The sequence below is a fragment of the Syngnathus scovelli genome, chromosome 19, assembly GCF_024217435.2.
Source record: "Syngnathus scovelli strain Florida chromosome 19, RoL_Ssco_1.2, whole genome shotgun sequence".
Lineage (NCBI taxonomy): Eukaryota > Metazoa > Chordata > Actinopteri > Syngnathiformes > Syngnathidae > Syngnathus > Syngnathus scovelli.
In genome coordinates, this window is record NC_090865.1 from 5,909,778 (window position 1) to 5,926,565 (window position 16,788).

Consider the following 16,788-nt stretch of genomic DNA (forward strand, 5'->3'; position numbering starts at 1 on the left):
AGAGCAAAGCACCAGAGCAGAAAAACAAGTTGAAAGGCTGTTTCCATTTTTTCAAAGACATTTTATTAGTTACCAGCAGCTTTAGTTTCCAATCAATTGGTGGCATTTGAACATCCAATGTCTAAACCTTTTCAAAACTTGAACTTAAAGAGGCACCTTCACGTGATTCGGGTGACCAACAAAGCCGCAAAGTTCCTTTTTTTCCTGCGAAAACTTTTGCGATGAGTTTTAATCAGCATAAGCCAGTCCTTGAGCAGAGAGCTGTGCCTCAGAGATGATCCTGGGTGGGGTGAAGAGAGCGGGGAGGCCCGCTGCTGCCGGCAAACGCCCCCCTGCTGGATGTTCTGCACGACCATTCATTTCTTCTTCTGGGCCTTCTCTGCAGCCTTGGTTGTCTTTCCACTCACTTCCTTGGTCTCCACGGCCTTGATGACACCGACAGCCACTGTCTGCCTCATGTCACGCACGGCAAAGCGACCTGGGAGAAGTGCAGGGGAAGAGTGTTAGAAAAGTCACGTGCTGCAGGCATCTCCATGCTGTGGTGCGGGTTTGTTTAAGAGCTCTCACCAAGGGGAGGGTAAGAAGAGAAGGGCTCCACCACCATGGGCTTCTGGGGGACCATCTTGACAATAGCAGCATCTCCGGACTTGACAAACTTGGGGTTGTCCTCAAGCTTCTTTCCGGAACGCCTGTCGATCTTCTCAATGAGCTCCTTGAACTTGCAGGCAATGTGAGCTGTGTGGCAGTCCAGCACGGGGGCATAGCCCTCACTGATCTGGCCAGGGTGGTTCAGGATGATGACCTTGGGGGAAGGAAAAAAGTTAGAACGTGTCAACTAGTCCTCACAGAGTCAAATCCCCGCTAGGAGATGCACACCTGAGCATTGAAGTTATCAGCACCCTTGGGTGGGTCGTTCTTGCTGTCTCCGGCAACGAAACCACGACGGATCTCCTTGACAGACACGTTCTTGACGTTGAAGCCGACGTTGTCACCAGGGACAGCCTCGGGCAGAGACTCATGGTGCATTTCCACAGATTTGACTTCAGTTGTCAAGTTGGTGGGAGCAAAGGTGACGACCATGCCGGGCTTCAGAATACCAGTCTCCACACGGCCCACGGGCACTGTTCCGATACCTGAGAAGCCATCAAATTAGCCACTATCAAGAGTGGCAAAAGCTATAAAAATTCAAAATCATGTTCCTTACCTCCAATTTTGTAGACATCCTGCAGGGGCAGACGGAGGGCCTTGTCGGTGGGGCGTGATGGGGGGAGGATGGCATCCAGAGCCTCCAGCAGGGTGGTGCCACTGGCATTGCCCTCCTTGCGCTCAACCTTCCAGCCCTTGAACCAGCCCATCTACAGAAAGAAGCAAGTGTTAAACTCCCACATTCTCATTCCCTCAAAAATTTAAACATAAGAGTTGATTCACCCACCTTCTCGCTGGTCTCCAACATGTTGTCTCCGTGCCATCCAGAGATGGGGACAAAGGGGACGGTGGCGGGGTTGTATCCGATCTTCTTGATGTAGGTGCTGACTTCCTTCGAGATTTCCTCAAAACGCTTCTGGCTGTAAGGGGGCTCGGTGGAGTCCATCTTGTTGACTCCAACGATGAGCTGCTTCACACCCAGGGTGAAGGCCAGCAGGGCGTGCTCACGGGTCTGGCCGTTCTTAGAGATACCAGCCTCAAACTCACCCACGCCAGCAGCAACAATCAGCACGGCGCAATCAGCCTGGAAATTTCAGCTCAATTACTGGACTAATATAAACAAATGCCTCAAACTGACTTGTATGGTAATTTAAATTACCTGAGATGTGCCAGTGATCATGTTCTTGATGAAGTCCCTGTGTCCAGGGGCATCAATGATGGTCACGTAGTACTTGCTGGTCTCAAACTTCCACAGAGCAATGTCAATGGTAATACCACGCTCACGCTCTGCCTTCAGCTTGTCCAGCACCCAGGCGTACTTGAAAGAGCCCTTGCCCATCTGGGAATTAACATTTTGAAAGAATTTTAAAAATATATACAGGCAGTGTAGTCATTTAATATTGAGAAAATTAGCCATAACATAATTTCAGAACGACATTTTGCACAGTCATTCGCAATGATTGAAACTACTACTGCGCATGCGCATAATCGGGCACGCCCTTTTGCCGACAGCTCAGCAAGAGCACGCTTGCGCCGCCATTTTGAAAGAGTGCCATAACTGCAGTGTTATTAAAAAAAAAAAAAAAAAACCTTACCTCAGCGGCCTCTTTCTCGAACTTCTCGATGGTTCTCTTGTCGATACCACCGCACTTGTAGATCAAGTGGCCGGTGGAGGTGGACTTGCCGGAGTCGACATGGCCAATGACCACGATGTTAATGTGAGTTTTTTCCTTGCCCATTGTTTTAGTTTCTGAAGAATAAAAGTCAATCAATAAAACGAGTGGCGATTAATAACCTTTGAATGCCTTTAGAGATTAATCGATTGATTAAAGAAAAAACACATTTAACTGGAACTAATCGCGCAAGCCTATGTAGGCCAGACTGCTAGCTAATTAGCACAATGCTAACAGGCCTCGCCTGGGCCCAGGATGATCGCGACACGTGTTCCACATACCACATATTAATCTGACATCCGAAATAAATCAATCGTATACCAAACGTCACCTGGTCCAAAACTGCAGCTGACGCTGTCTATATAGCACTACAAGCTCCACGTTAGGAAAGCGCGGCCATTTTAGGGCACTCCCTTTGTCCTTTTAGTATCAAAGTCCGAGCGAACTAATTGAACACCCATCCAGAATCAAAGTTAACAGAAATGTAATGACAAAATTAAAAGGAGACAATTACGGTAACTGGGGTGTTTTGTCACCGCCAGGCCGCTTTATTACATAACGTGCCGCTAAAGCAATAAATAAAAACGTTACGGCGGAGATAACGGTTTTGTCTGGCGACTGCTAATAAAGCCAGCTTCAAATATGTCGCCCGTAGGGCACAAATCAGCGCTACTTACCGGTGTTTCTGGGTTGTCGCGGCCAAAGCTGCTGCCCCTTACCAGGTAACAGAAAGAGAGCGGAGGGTCCTCGACGTCAGCTTTTATACGACCGAGATGCTTGATTTCCGGTCAACCCCTACCGTTTCGCCCGGAGCAAGCAAATCAAATTGCTCCGTGCTCATGTGACGTCACCACGTTGCGAGACGTGAGTACCCGTATAGTCGACCACTTCGTATTAGTCGGGTAGAAACATTGGTATGGGGTGGTACTGCAAACGCTCGTTATAATGGAAATAAATCTGTATTCCATCAATGAACACTGGTTTGAATAGTATATTTAGCCATAAGGAGGACTTAATGGTAAAATGACACCATAATGCCCCAAATGACTGGTGAAAGTCTGTACAAACCTTCAAAGATAATACGCAGGATAAAAGAAATCAAATATTTATTTTCAACCATGCATTTATTTGTCTGGAGCATTTCTCCTCAATTAGGAAGTAACCCTGGACTGGTCGCAGGCCAATTATACTGCACAACAACCATTCATACTTACTTTCACAATTTTGCACAAAGTCTACCACATCCTAAATATTCTCCCATGTGTTTGTACTCATCAAGATTGCGGGTGGGCCCTAGCATTTTGTATTTTAAAGTGATGACCTAATTGGGATGATTTGCATCAGAAGGGATTTCAAGCTGTTATCAAGACAGCTCATTTTGCAGTCGTTGACTTAAACGGTTGTGTTGATTGCGTTAGAGGCGTTGGTCCAATGTTTTGATGAGTGGTTCCTTGTCTTTCAAATGTCCCGCTCGGATTTTGGGACATGGCAGCGAGGGCCCATGTTTGTGGTATTTGACCCCAGGGCTTTTTAGGAAAGTGAGGGACAAAACCGGTTTGGCTTGTTTTGTTATTTTGCTGAGATTATGCTGCAAACGGCACTTCGATATGGTCAGCAAGTTGCTACAGTTATCTGGTTTGCAAAATACAGAGGCATAAGAATTACGGGATGTAAAAGAGAAAAACAGCAATGATAATTTGTTGGTTTTAAATCGTGTGGAGCAAATATTTGAGGCGTGATGGAAATCCAGGTTCGTCATGGTCATCGCATACCCTGAGGTGGAACGTGGCGTGGCGCAAGGTATAAATGAGAGTCAACACGCCCAGATGAGTCAACTGTCTTAATGCTTGTCACAGCAACAGACATGAGTAGCAGCTACTAAGAGAGAGCGGCTGGAATTTTTTCCATCATCCAAAAGTCTACATACACCTGAAATTCTATTATTTTCCCCATCTCATATTTTATGAAGCATGTTTTTTTTTTTCCTGAGAAGCCAGTGTGATGTACTTTTGACACAGTTTCACATGAGATTGCATCCAAAACTTGGATTTTAAGACGAGTTTCTGTGTGATGCTTACACATGGAAGCCATCCCAAGCATGTATTTGCAACACTTCGCAACGCTCGCAGAAATTAGCCACTTGTTCCCCCGCGTGCATACATTCAGGTGTGAGAGAGCTAACAACAAGCGGAAAACAATTTCAGAGGCGTGTCGATGTCTTTTTATAGGTGATACTAACCTCACCCTTGAGGCCTGTTTTTTTTGGGCAGAAATATGCATGTCACTCAACTGACTTGTGGAACAACTCTACATGTGAAGTTCAAATCTTAATTAAAAGCACACCTACTTAATAAGAGCTAAATTAATCAGTGGAGGATACATGAGTAACTAAAACTTATCAGTCAAAAATTCTTTACATCCGTTGAATTCGATCTTCAGTAATCGATAACATGTATTAATAAAAAGTAACAAAGAAACATAATAATACGTTTATATATTTGATTGATAACGCTTATGTTCCTTTTTATACTGAGTTAACAACATAGTCATATCATACGCAACTTATTTTTTTTATAAATTCTCTCTGTACCCTGTTCAATAATGCTATAACAATAACAATATCTCTTCTTATTATCTTTTTACATTGTGCGACTAATTAAATGACATAAAACATGACTTAATCTAATAAAACTGAAATAAAGCCAATTGTGAGTTTATAGTCATTAAATTGGAACTTTCAACTATTGTTTAATGTAAAAATCAAGTTGGATGATTTGTCAATTTAAAAAACTTAAAGTAAGTAAAGTAAGTACTTAAAGCAGAGCAAATGCTATTAAGCATTACTTCTGTGTGATGTTTGCTATGGCTGTATATTCTTTGTATATAAAATGGAGTTGTCCTGTAATGCGGTTTTATTTTATTTTTTTCATTTTAATTTTTTGTGTGTGTGCTTTGGTTTGTTTGTTTTGTGTCTTTTGGTATTGGGGATGTCTTATTTTATTTTTGTCGGCTTGTTAAACTTAATTTGTTTGAATAAAAGGTTGAATTGGGAAAAAAAAACTTGTATGTGAACAGAATCGGAAGATTTGGTGAGTTACACCACTGTAACGTAAAAGTACTTCCGGGTTGGCGGTCAGCCACCGGCTGATGCAAACAACGGCAACTGTGAGGCAACATTTCCCAAAATTATCAACGCACAAAAACTCACACGAAACTTTCACGTCAATGAATAAATTTGACATCTAAATTAAATTTCATTAATTCATTTCTGTTAGTGAACACCGAACACATTATTGGTGTATTAGTGAACACCAGTAGGAGGTGCGAACACTATTTTTTTTCTTTACTGTACTTCTGTTGCCTTAACTTATTCTATGAATAACATCAACATTAAAATACTTGAGCCCTTAAAACACAAGTAAAAATTAATACATGTAATTTAGTGTTTGTAGTTTAGCAATTAAGTTAAATCTTTAGATTTAATAACAATAGCAGTCGTCACTAATGGGTTCAGCTTTTCTGGCGCCACTTGCTGGCCATAAATATATAATACAAGTATTCAGAGATTCCAGTTGTTTATCTTCATTTTAAAATTCTTTCCATTTAAGACCTTTTTGTGCAACATGCTACAAATACAGAGAGTCCAGGTGTTTATCGTAATATAAATTATTGCCATTAAAGACCTTTTTGCAGTAACAATGTACAAATACAGTACAGTACATACATTTTATAATAATTTCATAAAAAACATTGCCATAAAACCATATGTTTTAAAAAAATAAGGCTTGTGGTGTTTTTTTTGGTATGTAAAACGTGCTTAATTTGGTCAAAACCATTTCAAAACTGGTCCTCGAAAGAATTACCTTTAAGTGTGATCCGAAATGGAACCGCTGCTATTTAAGTGCGGAATTTCCTCCAATTAAGCAGACACGGACCTGGTGGTCCCCTTCCCCTCGTCCACGTCACTTTCCTCCTCCGGGATGGCCCACGGTTGGACCTCGCCGCTTCCCAACAGCGTGTAGACGACAGCGGCGCACACATTGACGCCGGCGCAAACCCAGAAGACTTTCCTCCAGCCTTCAATGGTGTGCTGAGCGGTGAAAATGTCACAATTATGTCACCATGATCATGCAACCAGCAAGGGAGCAGAGAGGTTCTCTTACATCATGAGTAAAGTATCCTGTCACGATGGGGGCAATGACTCCGGGGATGGTCCCGAACGTGTTGGTGATTCCCAGGAGAAAGCCAGCATACCTGCCGTGGAGGATTGAATTTTTAAAGAAATGCTGTACTTACCGTATTATAAAAACCTAATAAAATCACTCAGATTGCGTCGTCACCTCGGGGCGATGTCGATCTGGTTCATGAAAACCCCAGCCCCGCTGGTGCCGCCGGTGGCCGACGTGAGCGTGAAGAAGGCGATGGTGAGCGTGTGGCTGCAGCCCGAGTAGGCCACTGCGAGGAGGAAGCTGGCAGGAAACAACATGCCTGCAGAGTAGCATTCAAATAATAGATGCTCTTGTGTTTTTGCAGGGCCCCCTTTTGGTCGCCAGCGCCACGTCGAGGGGCTTGCCTGTGAGCGTGAAGAGTTTGCGTACAGTAGTGACGCTAAAGACTTTCCTCTCGATGAGGCTGTCGGCCAAGAAGCCTGACAATGTGGCGCACAGCCACGCCCCCAGGTAGGGCAGAGCCGAAACAAAGCCGTTCTGTAGACGTGGGCAGAATAATTGCAGTTAAATCATTGGCCATCATCTAGGTAATTAACAAGCCACCCACCGACTTGAGGTCAAAGTGCAAGATGTTGCTCAAGTAGGTGGGCAGGGAGGTGAACTGCGTGTAGAAGGACCAGTTGGAGCACATCTGTGTGATGATGATGGCCCACAGCGGCACTGATGTCAGCATGCTCAGCACGGGCACAGACCAGCCATGACTGCTACCCTGAACGTGCACATGTGCCGGTTGACTCTTTCCCAAAAGTACCCCATCCCTGCCATCTGACATTTACCTGATGTCTGATGGAGGTGATGATGTAATCTCGCTCCTCTTTGCTGATTCGCCGATGGGTGCGGGGGTCGTCCGCCACGAGCAGGAACCAAAGGACAGCCCAGAGGCAACCGGCGCCCCCTGAGGGACAAAAGAAAGATTTAAGTGACGATCGCTGACTTGCAGGACCACCGCTCCTATGTGCGTGTGTGCGTGCACTTCACCACAGATGTAGAAGACGGCGGGCCAGCCCAGTGTTTGGCAGATGTACCCGGTGAGCGGCATAGCCAAAAAAGCGCCAAAGTTGGCGCCGTTCCCCGACATCGACAACAGGCGAGAGCGCTCCAGGGGTGGTGCCCAGTGGGCCCACATGGCCATCATGGCCGGGAACGTCACGCCCTGTGACCACACACAACGCAGAATAAATAAAGTCAAGTCTGAGCAAAATTTTTAGCATGCCACTTTTATGTCAAACCAAACTGACCTCGCCCACTCCCTCGAGCGCTCGCAGGGCAAAGAGCCAGCAGGGTCCCCATTTGGCGGCCAGAGGCGTGAGGAGCGTGAGTGCTGCTGTGCCTAGCACCCCCAAACCAAGGAAGATCCTCCCGCCGTAGCGCCCCGACAGGTAGCCCCCCAGGATTTGCGTGCACAGGTAGCCGAAGAAGAAGGCCCCTAGCAGCCAGCCCTGAGTCTCCGTGTCCCACGGGTACTGCGGCGTCTGAATGCACACGTCAGAGAGGATCGATTGGAAAGTAGCGCTTTACACTTTGTCGACTGGATCCAAAAAAATCTACAATCACGGTTTTCGGTCGTACCCCTTCAGGCTGTTCAAAGGTCTGACTGGTGTTGTCCCAGCCGCTGGGGAGCGGACACGTGTGCACCGTGGAACCGTTGAGCCCCGGGACCGGCTGGCTGGTGTTCACCATGGCAACCATGGCCACGCTGAGGTTGACACGCAGGCCGTAGACCACGGCGATGCCCAGGAACATCAGGACGGCCAGGTTCAAGCGGGCCGAGCAGCATAGCGGGGGAGCTGCGAGAGGAGCACATTTAGGGCGTGTTCTCATCCCATGGAAAAAAAAAAAAGAAAAAAACCCACTTGTAACTTCGCGGAGGAGCGGCTCATTGTCTTCGCTCTGGTCTGACGGCGCAGCGTTGATGGAGTAGCTGCCGTTTGTATACGCCATCGAGGCCCGCTGAGCACGAAGGCGCGAAGAAGAATGGAATCATTGAGCCATGATGGGCCTGTGTTCGCTGAAACAAGGAGGGGAAAAACAGACAACACATTTGAAGCGTCAGCAAAAGAATGCGAGGTGAACACATGACCGGGAAAGCATGCGAACGAATTAGAATTCAAAACTGCAGCAATTATGTTTCGGATTGTACCTTTGTTTGGCTAAATAAAAATGAAGAAATAAACCGGTAGAAGTTGTTGGAGATACCAAATGTTCAACACCTTCTGCCAGATCAGGTTTCATTTGATGACAAAAATGCCAACGGCACATCTTTTACTTAGCTTCGAGGACGTGAATAGTTTTTAAATAGTGTCCCAGCATGTCAGAACCTGCTCCAACCACATCTGACAACGATCCTGATAAGATAAGCTGCAAATTGTCATTTTCTTTTGTGTACAAAGTGAGATAACTCCTCGTGGATCTAAGCAGATTAGATATTGTGGTTTCACAACAGGCATGTGAATTTCCTACAAGCATGACAGTTCCTTTTAGGGAAAAATAAAGAAAAGCAGGTGCAAAGGCACACACCAAAAAGTAATGAGTCCCGCGCCCCGCTGGTTTCACCGCCTCTGGTTCCTGTTGTTTTGACTTTTAACTTGTCCAATGATACATTATTGACCAACACGACCTGTTTTTTTTTTGTTTGTTTTTTTTTAAAATCACCCAAGTTGAGCGGAAACATGATTGTACAGCATTGCCAGTAATTTTAAAAAGGAAAGAGGATTGGAGATACATTTAAAACAATATGTTACTTATCAACTATTATTTTGTGCCTGCTTGAAAGTCAATGAATTTTACTCAGGCAATGTGCCAACCCAGCCCAAACCACGAATCTGGGGTCCTTTTTAAACATTTGACAATAATGATGCTTTCTTGGAAATCTCTTTACACTGTTAAATGAATGTAAATTGTTAATTCCCATATTTGTTCATTGTTATATGTTTTAAATAAAGCATTTTAAAAAGTAAAAAAATGACAATAATTATAAGTATTTTTATGCTGTTTTGTAACGATCTAATAAACTCGCCATCATACCATGACACTGCCTTTTGAATATGATTAATTTAGAACTGCACATTCAACTTATGTTCGAGTTAATTTTGCCGGAAATGTACGTAAATATGCGACGATTTTTTTTTTTTTTTTTTTAACCCAGCTATGCCATCGCTAGTACATTACTCAGAACGAAGATATAAGGGGGAAAAAATACCAACACCTACCTTGGTGTTAGTTGTAATTTTACAGGTGGAAAATAAACATGTAGATGGCTCGCTTCTCCTGATCGCTCTGTGAAAACATTTTGACTGCGGTGTTATTTAAGGTCTACTGCACACTTGAAATCATGGGATCGATGACGCTTTACGGAAGTGTAGATCTACAAAATGTCAGGATCGCAAAAATGGCCGCCGAAGATCCAGTTGCTTTATAAGTTAACTGTGATATATTAGTGTTCTCAAAAAAATATTTACAGCGTTTTAAAAATTCAATCACCTAATTGTAAAACAGACACAAGATGTTTATTATGTTTTATTATTTTATTTCATTATTTTATTTAAGTACGTAGCCGGTACGAGTTGCTATAGCAACGCGTGCATCGCAACCTGAAGCAAATCACCTACTCGTCACATTTTTACTCAGTTAAATTCGTCTTTCTTCATGGCGCATAAAAAGGTGAGTTCAAGGTCATATAGTTTGTTGCTAATGTATTCTAAAAAAATAAAATTAAAAAAAAGGCAGACAACAACAAACTTGTTCCATTGCAACTGCAAAAGTAAAACAAAACACTTTTCTTGCAAAAATGTCCAACGAATATTTATTCAAACATTTTTCTTCTTGTGATTTAGGGCTCAATAATGTCGGAGAGAGTGGAATTTAGAAGGTATCTTGAACAAAATGGGGTGCTTGACGCCTTGGCAAACGGTGGGTACGGGCGTCAATGTCATTTCAAAATCATGTTAAAATGTGAAAATAATTCAATTTGCATCACATTTTACAGCCATGACAGCACTTTACAACGAGGTTGAAAAACCCGACCATGCCATGGAGTATCCTTTATTTCCACTACATTATCTTCCAAGTGTAACTTAAACAGAAAAAAAGTACATTGAAAAAAACTGTATATACAATATCTATCTTTACAAAAGTTATGAGATGGCAAGTCAAATAATAAATACGTTTTTATCCTGAACCTTGTCTCGTTTTTTGAAGCATCACATCATCGCACTGGAGGCTGAGGTTCTTGCCTCTCAAAAAGCGGAGCTGGAGCAAAAGTGTAAGCTTCTCACGGAGGAGAATCAGACACTGAGGAGCAAGGTAAACCTTTTTTTCTTTTTTTCAATATAACTTTTTATTTATTTTTCTTTGCCGTATTGTTTATTTTGCAGCTGATGCAGTATGAGCCATCATCTGAAACGGCAGACTAGAAGGGATGCTATTTTTGGAATGTAACAATCAATAAAGGTTGGCACTGTTCTGTTTGACTGTTTCAGTTCTTTTCAATTTCACTTCTTTTTTTTTTTTTTTTACTAATAATTCGTTTCAGAAGTACTTATCATGAATCTTAACATAACATAAAGGTTCCTAGCAACAGAACAAAAGAAAAAAAAGCAAGTCATTTTTGCATTCGTGTCCTCTGTTTGGCTTCATTGCCGCTGCTTATGTAATGTCTGCTTCAAAGATTATAGATTGGTTTCGGACTTTCCCGGCCCCTCTCTTCAAAGTCCCTCAGGGCCCAAGAGCGATGCATTGTGGGTGGGTGATTATCACCTGCCCCCAGAAGTGGCAAAAGCACCACATACCTGTACTTGAGTACTGCAATGAAGTATTTCTAGTTCATGACTTCCCATGAGTGGCTGTCACAAAATGTCCGCCAGACAACGGCGCATCAGATCTGCAGATCGGTGGGTGCTCGCCTGCTGCTGCTGCCGCCGCTGCTGGTGGCTGACACTCGGCGGTTCGGGGAGGAGGCGGCGGGGCTGGGGCTATCATGGCTCCCTCGGGACGCCGAGCTGGCGTCTCCGCCCGAGTCCGGGCTCCGGGGCCTGCCGGGCCTCCTCAGGCTGTTGGAAGACGGGTTCCGGGCCCGGGGGCCCGCGCTTCCGCTTCCCCCGCGGAGCTTCATGGAGCCACCCCGGTAGGAGTCGCCGCTGTCCGAGCTGTTGCCCTCGACAACCGTGGAGCAGTTCCACTGTGGATTTGGTTTGCGGGACTTCCGGGCCACGGCCGGAAGAGCGGCAGAGGGGGCCGGGTCGGAAGAAGCGGGGTACTCGGCGCAGTCCGGTTCCTCGGCGTCCTTGTCGGCGGGTGGCGAGCGTGTTCCGGTGCTCGTGTTGTTGCTGTTCTGATCGTTGGGGCTGGGGACGGCCTCCTTGGGCTCCTTGAAGCCCACTAGCTTGACTGCCGGGTCCTCCCGGACGGGCACGAAGGCAGAGGCGGCGTCGAGCAGCGGGTAGTTGGGCCCGTTACCTTGCTTCTCCAGCAGCAAAGTGTAGCTAGTGGGCGCCGTGGGGATGGTGGCCTTGCGGCCCCCCGTGGAAGCGCCCACGCACACTTGCTGCACCATGGAGTTCTTCTTGGATTTGTTGACGTAGTAGTCGTCCAGATCCTCCTTGATATGCGGGTAATAACCCAAAATGCCTTTTTTGATCTTCTTGTAGCCCAAGTGCATAATCTCCAGGAGGCTGAGGAACAAGGAAATGCAGGCAATCACCTGCATGAATACCATGAAGACGGTTTTCTCGGTGGGCCTGGACACAAAGCAGTCCACCATGTTGGGGCAGGGCTGGCGTTCGCACTTGTAGAGCGGGCTTAGGCGATGACCGTAGAGGAGCAACTGGCCTGTCATGAAACTGACCTCCACCACGGCGCGGGTGACGATGTGCGCCACGTAGGTGCACAGGAGCGAGCCCCTGAGCGGGGCCTTGTTCAGTTTGCCCTGCTCCAGCCCCCGCATCTCCTTCTCGATCCGGCGCCGGGCGTCCGCCAACTCGGCGTCCACTGACTCCAGCTCGCGCCGCAGCGCTACCTTCTTACAGTGCCGCTCCTTCTCCAGGGCGCGCAGCCGATAGATGGCGTGGCCCATGTAGACCAGTGAGGGTGAAGAAACGAAGATCACCTGTGAAATGGAAGACACCAAGGTCTGGATTTCTCCATCTCAGAAGACATTTCATCAAATTCAGAAGAAGCATCACCTGAAGGACCCAGTAGCGGATGAGCGAGATAGGGAAGGCCTGGTCGTAGCAAACGTTGCGGCAGCCCGGCTGCTCCGTGTTGCAGATGAAGTCTGACTGCTCGTCGTTCCACACGTCTTCGGCGGCAACGCCCAGCACCAGCATGCGGAAGATGAACAAGATGGTCAGCCAGATCTTGCCCACCATGGTAGAGTGGATGTGCACCTCCTCCAAGATGCCGCCCAGGAAATTCCAGTCACCCATTTTAGATTCTTTTGTGAAACTACACCAGATCTACAAGGAAGGAGAACAATTATGGTTTCCTCAATTTTTCAGGCAACTCCAAATTTTAAGAACCTTACCTTTCATCCTGGATATGAAACGTGGTCTGCTTTGCCGTCCCTCTAAAACTAAGCCATGTCCCGGCCACACTGCTACCGCAAAGCGGAAAACAAAGCAACTAATGATCCCCGTCGGCCTCTGCGACCCTTCGTCCAAAGCTGGAGAGCAGATCGATGGCGGCCAAGCTCTGGTGCCAGGGTTGTCACACCCCAAACACATGCGGCACATGTACGCTATGTTCTCTTGAGTGGCCTCCATTGAGGGACTCACAGATTTTATTTTGAATCTTGGGCAGGGGTCATAAAATGTCCACCTGATGGGATCTTATGAAATTTTCCTCAAGGTACCTCCATCGCTTCACTCAAGACTTTCTGCTGCAATGTAAACTAAAATACACAAATTTCTGCAGGAAGCAGTGAAAATGAACTTTAATAAAGTCAAACATCCCTAAGCGGGATCAATGAGTCTTTTCGCTCAATGGAGCGCGTCCCATTTCACGCATGGCCGCCCACACGCTGGGAATGTGGATCAAGCTACGCCCCGGCCCGCCACCACGTTTCAGCCGTCCCCGTTTATAAAAAACAAATCAATAATGTCATGCAAAGTAAAGCATTAGGAACCCTGTCACATCGATGCTATTTGTTAGCTCATCTATGACATTTGCCATGGTGTTTTAGCATTAAGCTAATGGATTTTGAGGCATAATTATGTGGCTGTTTTAAATGAACGAGTAATTGGTGCAATTAAATTTTGTTAGGATAGGAAATATTTCACTCTGAGCCCATGAGTTGTTTCCTTGAAGTGACCCTTTATTTCTGAAAAGAAACTCAGCAGAAAAAGAAAAAAAAACATTCAACGAACTTGCTGCTTTTTTAAAACAGTTGACAGGGTGGAGTGGATTTGAAAAATGCTCTTTTGAAAAAAATCAAACGGAAGCGTAGGACTTAGGTAGGAAAAGCGAGTCTGTAAAAAAAAACATCGTTGGCCACAAAATCATCTCCCAGGTGGAAGAAAACGCAAGACTCAAGGACCAACCGGCAAAATGTTCTCCAAACGCGTCCATCACATTCAAGTCCAAACCAAAGCGTCTCCGGGCCTTTCCTTAGCGTCCTCCTGACTTGCGGCCCGTCCAGGAACGCGAGCGTGAACGAGACCTTGACACCGAACGGGACTGCGAGCGGGACGGCGAACGCGACGGGGAGCGTTCCTGCCGCGCGTCTTCCTCGGCGTAGTGGGAGGCGGCCGCCGGTTTGGCGGCGGGCTCGGGCGGCGACGCTGATCTGGAAGGAGACCGTCCTCTCGACTCTTTTCGGGGCTTCTGGCGGTGCCTGAAAGCAGAAGTTTTTATTCTTTAATTAAATAAAAATAAAGAGAACACCAAGAACATACCTGTCCTCTTCACGACCTCGGCTACCTCCTCGTCCGTGCTGGCGCCCGCGAGATCTACACAACCCAAAATGTCCGGTCAGATGTCTCAGAACTTTGCGCAAGATGAGAAAAGGACGTGACTTACTCTCGGGGGCTCTCCGAGCGCCTACGTCGTCGCTCGTAGGAAGGGCTGCGCGAGCGGCGCCGGTCGTAGCTACGGCTGCGTGAGCGTCTGCGGCGGCCGTCGCGGTCGTAGTCGTCGTAGCGGGACGAGCGAGACGGGGAGTGCCGCTCCTTGGTCTTCATCTGATTGGGTGCTGAAAAGACAAACGCTTAATGAACCAAGATTCTAATTGACTGGACGTTATATGCCTCATTTGGTCACTCACTCTTTCGGTCACCCTGCGCAAACTGGATCTCGATCTGGCGGCCGCATACCCACTTCCTGTCCAAGCTATGGAGAGCGTCCTCAGCATCACGCACGTCCTCAAACATGCTGAGCAGTTAAGGCTTTTTTTTTTTTTTGCAGAGAGGCCACAAATTGACAGATTTTGGAGAGACATTGGCCTCCATTTAGTCATGCTTGAGCTTGTGAGATTGAATTGATCGATTTGGTCTGAGACATGGAGCACACATGACACACAATAGGCGATTCTCAAAACACAAAAGACAAATAGCTGATTAAGAGAGTTGAAATTAAATTGCTTTCAAAGCTGATTTGTTGGAACTGTGTCTTGAGAGGATACAAAATTATTGCCACTCGTTACCTGTGCTTGACTTTGTCTTGATCTTTACACTCTTTAATCGATTCGACTTGCGTCGGGTCTCCCGCTTGACTCTTTACGACTCTTTTCTTTAGCCCGCTCTGGGCCACTGCCGAGCTTTGCCTCCGACACCTTTTTCCTCTTCGTGCTTTACTTCCTCCCAACATTTTCCCTCCCTTTGGTCTGTGCCTTGTCTTTACAGCTACGCTACACCCAGTCTTTGTTACTCTTTGTGTGGCCGCTTCCACAAGGGGATGCTTTTACATTTTCTGAAGCGATAACAGAAAAATAATCACTGTTAGATAGGTCAATGGATGCAAGGGAAAAAAACATCACAAACCACAAATCTGCTCAGCTGCTAAAGGAAATAATGTTTGTTAGTCATGGCCACAGCAACATTCTTTGGGAAAGGATATTGAATGTATGCAAATCCTCTTGGTTGACGCGTATAGAAGTCAAGTGGGATGTAGACATCTACTATTGGCCCATAGCGGCCAAACTCACGCCGCAAATCCTCAGGCCTGAACACCGTAGATATACAAAGTGTAACTCAACTTGGCAGCATGTGCGATGGGTGAGTGAGCTTAAAAGGGCCGGTTCACCTGAAACAATCGGGTTAATCAACTTACCTGTTGGACTCGGCAAGACCCGGTTAACAGTTTACTGAGGAATTGTTAGCCTTGTGAAAAATCACTTAGGTTTCGAGGCAGAGATTTTATTTGTACTTTATTTTAAAGGAGATATCAGCCTGGATCCATTTAGAATGCATTATTTTGTTGATTCTGGGTGAACTGGCCCTTTTTTTTAAAATTCAGTAACCAGTGTAAAACATCAGCCGTGCAATTGATAGGGTGTGCACAGTTAAGACTTATTAAAAATCAAAGTAAAGGGGCGAATCTGTGGCAACTATAACAAAATGAATACCTGTTTCATGCCTCTAAATGGCACAAACGCTGAAGTAGGAAGTAAATTGTAAAACAGACTATGGACACGCTTACCGCACATCTTTCCATGCATATTCATCTAAAGAAAATGATAAAGCATTTTAAACTGGATAATCATTTGAATTATTCTAGATGATTTTTCAAACACGCGGCAAAGCGCTGCAAAACATTTTGTGACGAATCTGCGAAACGCAACACAACTTGACGTTTCCACGTCTGGAAATACAACATGGACGCTTGTTTTCATGCGCTCAATTTAATAATTGTCCAACACACCTAATATAATAAACTAAATGACAGTATTAATTTGATTTAGGATCAAAGTACTGGCAAAAGTGAGGCTTCGTTGCAGAACGCGGCCCTGTGTTAGCTCGCTGCTAGGCTACTTCCAACCGTAATTTTTTTCCTAATGTACTCCCGAATTGCGAGTAACACGCCGGAATTCAAACTCACCTGGACTCATCGGAGATGTTTCTAACAAATAAAGACGAGTTAGGTGGGCGCATATAGCGAGCCATTGCTTTTTACGAGACTAAGATTAACAAGACGGAAACAAGAAATGTGCCTTTCTTGTTTGGTCAATGTGGAGCCAAAACAAAAATGGACCCCGCTTCTTCTTCTCTGCTTTTACTTTGAGGTGCACTATAGCGCCACCTGTAAAGCGT

The 16,788-nt window shown here is 45.7% G+C and overlaps 5 protein-coding genes across 9 annotated transcripts; 1 reads left to right on the top strand and 4 right to left on the bottom strand.

The window, feature by feature from the left end:
* Positions 1-40: 40 nt before the first annotated feature.
* LOC125986551 (elongation factor 1-alpha) lies at positions 41-3,143 on the bottom strand. Its single transcript, XM_049750194.2, has 8 exons — positions 2,996-3,143; positions 2,241-2,395; positions 1,805-1,984; positions 1,433-1,729; positions 1,205-1,355; positions 877-1,133; positions 568-802; positions 41-478 (listed from the first exon to the last, which is right to left on the bottom strand). Exons 2-8 carry the CDS (start codon positions 2,382-2,384, stop codon positions 357-359), a joined length of 1,386 nt encoding a protein of 461 aa, XP_049606151.1. The 5' UTR covers positions 2,385-2,395; positions 2,996-3,143; the 3' UTR covers positions 41-356.
* Positions 3,144-5,876: 2,733 nt separating this feature from the next.
* On the bottom strand, positions 5,877-8,550 carry si:ch1073-513e17.1 (sialin). Of its 2 annotated transcripts, XM_049750177.2 has the most exons (10): positions 8,401-8,550; positions 8,117-8,334; positions 7,786-8,019; positions 7,526-7,700; positions 7,324-7,442; positions 7,095-7,256; positions 6,892-7,024; positions 6,659-6,806; positions 6,482-6,572; positions 5,877-6,408 (listed from the first exon to the last, which is right to left on the bottom strand). In XM_049750177.2, the coding sequence occupies exons 1-10, from the start codon at positions 8,486-8,488 to the stop codon at positions 6,238-6,240; spliced, it is 1,539 nt and encodes a 512-aa protein (XP_049606134.1). In that variant the 5' UTR covers positions 8,489-8,550; the 3' UTR covers positions 5,877-6,237. The 2 variants fall into 2 exon arrangements, with proteins under 2 accessions (XP_049606134.1, XP_049606133.1); XM_049750176.2 differs by having other exon boundaries at positions 8,117-8,488.
* Positions 8,551-10,092: 1,542 nt separating this feature from the next.
* LOC125986585 (c-Myc-binding protein-like) lies at positions 10,093-11,013 on the top strand. The gene is made up of 5 exons (XM_049750314.2): positions 10,093-10,207; positions 10,381-10,456; positions 10,533-10,581; positions 10,735-10,849; positions 10,921-11,013. The coding sequence occupies exons 1-5, from the start codon at positions 10,193-10,195 to the stop codon at positions 10,957-10,959; spliced, it is 294 nt and encodes a 97-aa protein (XP_049606271.1). The 5' UTR covers positions 10,093-10,192; the 3' UTR covers positions 10,960-11,013.
* Positions 10,843-13,325, bottom strand: LOC125986549 (gap junction alpha-9 protein-like). Its single transcript, XM_049750191.2, has 2 exons — positions 12,727-13,325; positions 10,843-12,650 (listed from the first exon to the last, which is right to left on the bottom strand). Exons 1-2 carry the CDS (start codon positions 12,967-12,969, stop codon positions 11,421-11,423), a joined length of 1,473 nt encoding a protein of 490 aa, XP_049606148.1. The 5' UTR covers positions 12,970-13,325; the 3' UTR covers positions 10,843-11,420.
* Positions 13,326-13,835: 510 nt separating this feature from the next.
* LOC125986577 (serine/arginine-rich splicing factor 10) lies at positions 13,836-16,743 on the bottom strand. 4 transcript variants are annotated; one of them, XM_049750290.1, is made up of 6 exons: positions 16,577-16,743; positions 15,596-15,700; positions 14,805-14,908; positions 14,561-14,732; positions 14,437-14,490; positions 13,836-14,375 (listed from the first exon to the last, which is right to left on the bottom strand). In XM_049750290.1, the coding sequence occupies exons 1-6, from the start codon at positions 16,639-16,641 to the stop codon at positions 14,150-14,152; spliced, it is 726 nt and encodes a 241-aa protein (XP_049606247.1). In that variant the 5' UTR covers positions 16,642-16,743; the 3' UTR covers positions 13,836-14,149. The 4 variants fall into 4 exon arrangements, with proteins under 4 accessions (XP_049606247.1, XP_049606248.1, XP_049606249.1 ...); XM_049750291.2 differs by lacking the exon at positions 15,596-15,700 and adding an exon at positions 15,183-15,448 and having other exon boundaries at positions 14,805-14,911; positions 16,577-16,734; XM_049750292.1 differs by lacking the exons at positions 15,596-15,700; positions 16,577-16,743 and adding an exon at positions 15,162-15,334 and having other exon boundaries at positions 14,805-14,911.
* Between the last annotated feature and the right edge of the window lie 45 nt (positions 16,744-16,788).

Bases quoted from the DNA above. Each gene is read 5' to 3' on its own strand.
- LOC125986551 (XM_049750194.2), bottom strand. From the start codon at position 2,384: ATGGGCAAGGAAAAAACTCACATTAACATCGTGGTCATTGGCCATGTC. The intron at 1,730-1,804 runs GTAATTTAAATT...TGAAATTTCCAG, and splicing joins TGATCACTGGCACATCTCAG to GCTGATTGCGCCGTGCTGAT. The intron at 1,134-1,204 runs GTAAGGAACATG...ATGGCTTCTCAG, and splicing joins GGATGTCTACAAAATTGGAG to GTATCGGAACAGTGCCCGTG.
- si:ch1073-513e17.1 (XM_049750176.2), bottom strand. From the start codon at position 8,488: ATGGCGTATACAAACGGCAGCTACTCCATCAACGCTGCGCCGTCAGAC. The intron at 7,257-7,323 runs GTAAATGTCAGA...GTGCACGTTCAG, and splicing joins TCACCTCCATCAGACATCAG to GGTAGCAGTCATGGCTGGTC. The intron at 6,573-6,658 runs GTGACGACGCAA...CCTCCACGGCAG, and splicing joins CAGATCGACATCGCCCCGAG to GTATGCTGGCTTTCTCCTGG.
- LOC125986585 (XM_049750314.2), top strand. The intron at 10,582-10,734 runs GTATCCTTTATT...AACCTTGTCTCG, and splicing joins AAACCCGACCATGCCATGGA to TTTTTTGAAGCATCACATCA. The intron at 10,850-10,920 runs GTAAACCTTTTT...TTTATTTTGCAG, and splicing joins ATCAGACACTGAGGAGCAAG to CTGATGCAGTATGAGCCATC.
- LOC125986549 (XM_049750191.2), bottom strand. From the start codon at position 12,969: ATGGGTGACTGGAATTTCCTGGGCGGCATCTTGGAGGAGGTGCACATC. The intron at 12,651-12,726 runs GTGATGCTTCTT...TCCATTTCACAG, and splicing joins TCCGCTACTGGGTCCTTCAG to GTGATCTTCGTTTCTTCACC.
- LOC125986577 (XM_049750290.1), bottom strand. From the start codon at position 16,641: ATGGCTCGCTATATGCGCCCACCTAACTCGTCTTTATTTGTTAGAAAC. The intron at 14,491-14,560 runs GTAAGTCACGTC...TGGGTTGTGTAG, and splicing joins CGCTCGGAGAGCCCCCGAGA to ATCTCGCGGGCGCCAGCACG. The intron at 14,376-14,436 runs GTATGTTCTTGG...TTCTGCTTTCAG, and splicing joins CGAGGTCGTGAAGAGGACAG to GCACCGCCAGAAGCCCCGAA.